The sequence below is a fragment of the Helobdella robusta genome (assembly GCF_000326865.2).
Source record: "Helobdella robusta unplaced genomic scaffold HELROscaffold_22, whole genome shotgun sequence".
Taxonomy (NCBI): Eukaryota; Metazoa; Annelida; class Clitellata; order Rhynchobdellida; family Glossiphoniidae; genus Helobdella; species Helobdella robusta.
The window spans coordinates 3,022,670-3,027,669 of NW_008704170.1; the positions used below are offsets into that span (position 1 = coordinate 3,022,670).

Here is a 5,000-nt window from a genome sequence, read left to right on the forward strand (position 1 = left end):
TGCTGGTTATTGTGAATTATGTGAATTGATGTTGTTGTTGATGTTGTTGTTGATGTTGTTGTTGTTGATTTTGTCATTGTTGCTGTTGTTGATGTTGTTGTTGCTATATCTATATGAAAATAATAATAATAAAGAATTATTAATTTATTTATTTTCATTATTATCATTATTTATTATTAATAATAATATTATTACTTTTATTCTTATTATTTCATCGGCCGATGTAGAATGATAAAATAATTAAATTCAATTGAAGAAGCGAATGCAATGCTTTCAAAGCACTTATCTCAATCCATACATACATACATACATACATACATACATACATACATACATACATACATACATACATACATACATACATACATACATGCACACATACATATACACATTCATATAATGTATGGCTGTATATATATGTGTGTGTATTAATATTTGCCTGTAATTTTGATTTTCATTTGAACATATTTTTTGCTATGTGTTAAGATACTGATAACGATTATGATAATGATGATGGTGATAATAACAACAACAATAATAACAACAACAACAACAACAATAATAATAATAATAATAACAATAAGAATAGCGTTGATTTGATTGGTCAGCAAACGTCGTCCTGGCAATCAAACAACTCATCTAATTGGTCACTAATTATAGACACCAAACCCATTTCCTGTTGGTTATGGTGATGATTGCGGTAATTGGGATGATGATGATGATGATGGCGATGATGATAGTGATGTTTGTTATTGATATTATTGGCCTTGTTGTCTATGTGATACGATGACGACGATGACGACGATGGCGATTGTGGTGGTTGTGGTGGTTGTGGTGGCTGTGGTGGCGGCTGTAAGCAATTTCCCCAAATAATGAGATTGCTTTTGATGTGCTTGCTCTTCCGTTGTTGTTGTCTAAGACGTCGGGTGAAATACTTTTTCAAATTCTGCTGAGAAATTTCTAGAGTTTTCCGAGTCAATGATGAGGATGATGAGGATGATAGAGACGACGGTGATGATGATGATGCTCGTAAGATGACGTAATCATCGTCGTCGCTGTTTCCATATTTGGACACCTTTAAAAATGTAAAAGTGAAACTCCTTAGTGTCGTCAAATCGTCGCAACTTTCCAGCGATATCATCACCATCATCATCACCATCTTCGTCATCTTCATCATCATTATCATCATCAACGACGCAATCATAACCATCACCAGCAAGAGTACGACTTACAAATGCTGTCGGATAAATGCTGTTCGAGGAATTCAATCTCCCACGTGAAAGGGAATTATACCCATCATCATCACCACCACCACCGTCATCATTATCATCATTATTGTTGTTATCATCATCATCACCGCCATCGTCATCATCATCTTCTTCTTCTTCATAACTTGTTGATGATGATGATGATGATGATGATGATGACGTTTGATGCAGCTGGTTGTGGGGACGAGATTTTAAAGGCAGCTCTGGTGATGATGATGATGAAAATGATGATGATGACGACGACGATGATGATGACGTTTGAGAAGCTGAAGAAATTAAGGATGACGTCATATCAATTTCATTATTATTATTATTATTATTATTATTATTATTATTATTATTATTATCGTTATTTACTCTGAAGAGGCCGGTTAGTGAGCAGCCGCACACGATGGGGTTCCTCAGAAGGTCGATAAATTTTAGCGCCAAATTTGGCTTATGAACGAAGAGACATTTGGATATCGTTTGCAGAGAATTTCCCGCCAAATTCAAACTGACCAATGAAGGAGCGTGCTGGAAGAGACTGGCCGCCAGATTGGTCAGACGGTTGCCTGATTTTGTTTGGGGTAGGTTTAAAGAAAATTAGAAGAAATAAAATTTAGAATTGCTTGATTCTTTGTTGAAAATTTAAATGAAATGTAGTAGAATAAACTCGTCAACATTCGTTTATTTTATATATTTGTTTTAAATTGTTGTTAAAAATTGTACAAAAGTTTATTAAAACTATTAGAACGAACGAGAGAACATCGAAGAAGGAAAAGCAATTAACCGGATAGATCGAGATATTGCAGGCTGTTGAGTCCGACGAATGTTCTAAACCAAACATTTATCAACTCGTTGTTCTGCAGGTTCAACATTTTCAACCTCCCCAAAGAAGCAAACGTATCGTCGAGTAGATATGCTATGCGGTTGTTAGACAGATCCAACCTGGCCAACTCGCTGACGCCACTGAAAGCATTTGGATAGATGTACAACAGCCCGTTGTTGTTCAATTTTAAATACTTCAGAGCGGGAAAGTGCTTGAAGTACCAGGCGGATATGGAGCTGATGTGGTTGTGTCCTAATTTCAGGATTTCAAGATGGCGTCCGATGACGTAAGAGAGGGAGGAGCGTAGTGGGATGGTTGGATCGACCGGAGGACTGCGTTTGTGCCGATGGCAAGGATGACGATGGGGATGATAGTGTTGTCGTTGTTGATGTTGTCGCTGTTGATGTTTTTGTAGATGTTGTCGTTGTTGTTGTTGTCGTTGTTGATGTTGTTGATGTTGTTGTTGTTGTTGATGTTGTTGTTGTTGATGTTGATGATGTTGCTGTTGTTGTTGTCGTTGTTGTTGTTGTTGATGTTGCTGTTGATGATGACGACGACAAGGACGACGATGCTTCGAATGTTTTTCGCGTCGTCCGTGAAGACGTGGGGGATGAGATTTGTGATCCGTCACTAGGGATGTGCCGATCTCGCCTCTAATCGAATCGTCGACATTCCCATTATCAGCAACATCGCAATCATTATCATCATCAACATTCTCCTCGTCAACATCATTATCATCACTACCCTCGTCATCATCATCATCATTATCATCGTTATTAACATCGTGAGTACTACAACCATTAGTATTGGAATCATTCCTTTCAACTTCATGGATACAAACAGTTGCCTGGATATTTCGCTTTCTACGACCACCAGCTTTCCGGCCGCTACTTTTACTACTACCACCACCACTACTACTGCTCCTGCTGCTTTTAGACACACCCAACTCCCTAATTTCATTCCACTCCAAATCGAGATGTCTCAAATTAGGCAGCTGATTTCTGCCGCCGAATGACGCCGAATCAAGTGATTTCAAGTTGTTCCCCCACGAAATGAGTTCCGTGATTGGATTGGAGCCCCTCAGAGAAGAGATTGACGCGAAGAAATTCGCTGGGAAATATTCGATCCTGTTGTTGGGTATGATTAATCGGCGCAAATTAGGAGAGTCTCTGAGAAAATTTTTCGCGTGCATTTTCGGCCCTAAATTGCAATTGGACATTTCTAATATTTCAAGATGGCTACGTGTTGTTAGGGAAAGTAGTTCTGGTGAGGAGGATGAAGAAGAAGATGAGGAAGAAGAGGAAGACGATGATGATGGTGGTGGTGGGGATGATAGCAAGAGGCCGATGTTGTTGTTGCTCAAAATGAGTTTGCGTACTTTGAATCTGCCGTTTAAGAAGTTGAACGTTTGCTGCTGCTGCTGCTGCTGCTGTTGTTGTTGCTGCTGCTGCTGATGATGATGGTGAGGAGGAGGAGGAGGAGGAGGACGGTGATGAAGATGTTGTGATGAATTAGTATTTCTATTATTATTAAGATGAAGAAGCGAGTTGATGTCCGTTATTGTATTTGCATTTAAAACGAAAGCGTTCATAATTTCATCGTCGTCATCCATTTCGTCGTCATCATCATCATCATCTCCCTCACTTCTTAATACTGAACTATTACTATTACTATTATTGTTATTATTATTGTTGTTATTATTATTATTATTATGCGAGAGATTGTTACTATGTAAGCCGATCATTTGAGCAGTCTGTTCCATGGCTTCTCGATGTTTTGATGCAAGTGTGCTGCTAAAAGTAGTATTGTTATTGATGTAGTTGTTGATGTTATTGATGTAGCTGTTGATGTTTTTGTTGGTGTAATTAGTACTATTGTTGCTAGCATCGTTGTCATCGTCGTCGTTCCTAGCGATGTTATGAATGTCGTAATTTTTCGCCTCGCGAGAAGGCCATTTTTTTCTAACTCGCGACGAAAATTTCACGAAATTGTCGTAAACGGAGCGAGCGTTGAATATGGAGCTCCCACGAGCGTCCAACAACACGTCGCAGCGCATTTCAAGAAAGTTTAAAGAACACGCACATCCCTGTTTTTGATTGGCGGAATGACGATGACGTTGCGTTGTCGGGAGATTTATATGACGACGTTGTTTTTGTTGATGTTGTTGATGATGTTGATGTTTTTGTTGTTGTTGTTGATGTTGTTGCAGATGTTGTTGCAGATGTTGTTGATGCTGTTGTTGCAGATGTTGTTGATGCTGTTGTTGCAGATGTTGTTGATGTTGATGTTGTCGTCTGGATGCCTGTAGTAAATATGATGGATACCTTTGATGAAAACGATGAAAAATGTTTTGACGATGAGGAAATTTTTGTCGCTGATGACGCCGCTGCTGTTGCTGCTGTTGTTTTTGTTGTTGCTGCTGCTGTTGATGATGATGATGTTGATGTTGAGAGTAATGATGATGATGCGAGTGTTGTCGAATGTCATTATAAAGATGCTTATAATGGTCTGGGAAACTTTGAGATAATTGGTTTATTTCACCGGTTAAATTCGTGTTATTGTTGCTGTTGCTGATGTTGTTGTGGTCGTTGTATTTGTTGTTGGTGTTGTTTTTAATGTTGTTGTTGATGTTTTTAACGTTGTTGATGTGATTGTTGTTGTTGTTGATGTTGTCGCCTGCGAAGATTTTGTTGTTAAAATTGAGTTTCCTTTTAAAATCGAAATTCTCATATTGTCTGATATTTTTTAAACCACCATTACCTCCATCATCATAGTCGTCATCGCCATCCTCATTATTATTATTATTATTATTATTATTATTATTATAACTATTACCATCACCACTATCTGATAACAGTTCATCGTCAAAGATTTGAAACTCATAATCTTCATCAACGTCTTCATCATCTTCATCGTCGTAATCG

At 38.1% G+C, this 5,000-nt stretch overlaps 1 protein-coding gene across 1 annotated transcript in view; it reads right to left on the minus strand.

Moving 5' to 3' along the window:
• Positions 1-2,032: 2,032 nt before the first annotated feature.
• Positions 2,033-5,000, minus strand: part of HELRODRAFT_172150 (hypothetical protein) — a gene marked incomplete at both ends in the record, with an annotated part of 3,098 nt that continues 130 nt past the window's right edge. The window contains 2 exons of the mRNA XM_009018815.1: positions 2,033-4,162; positions 4,222-4,378. Of these exons, the coding sequence (XP_009017063.1) occupies positions 2,033-4,162; positions 4,222-4,378 (2,287 nt within the window). The remainder of the gene's footprint in view (positions 4,163-4,221; positions 4,379-5,000) is intronic.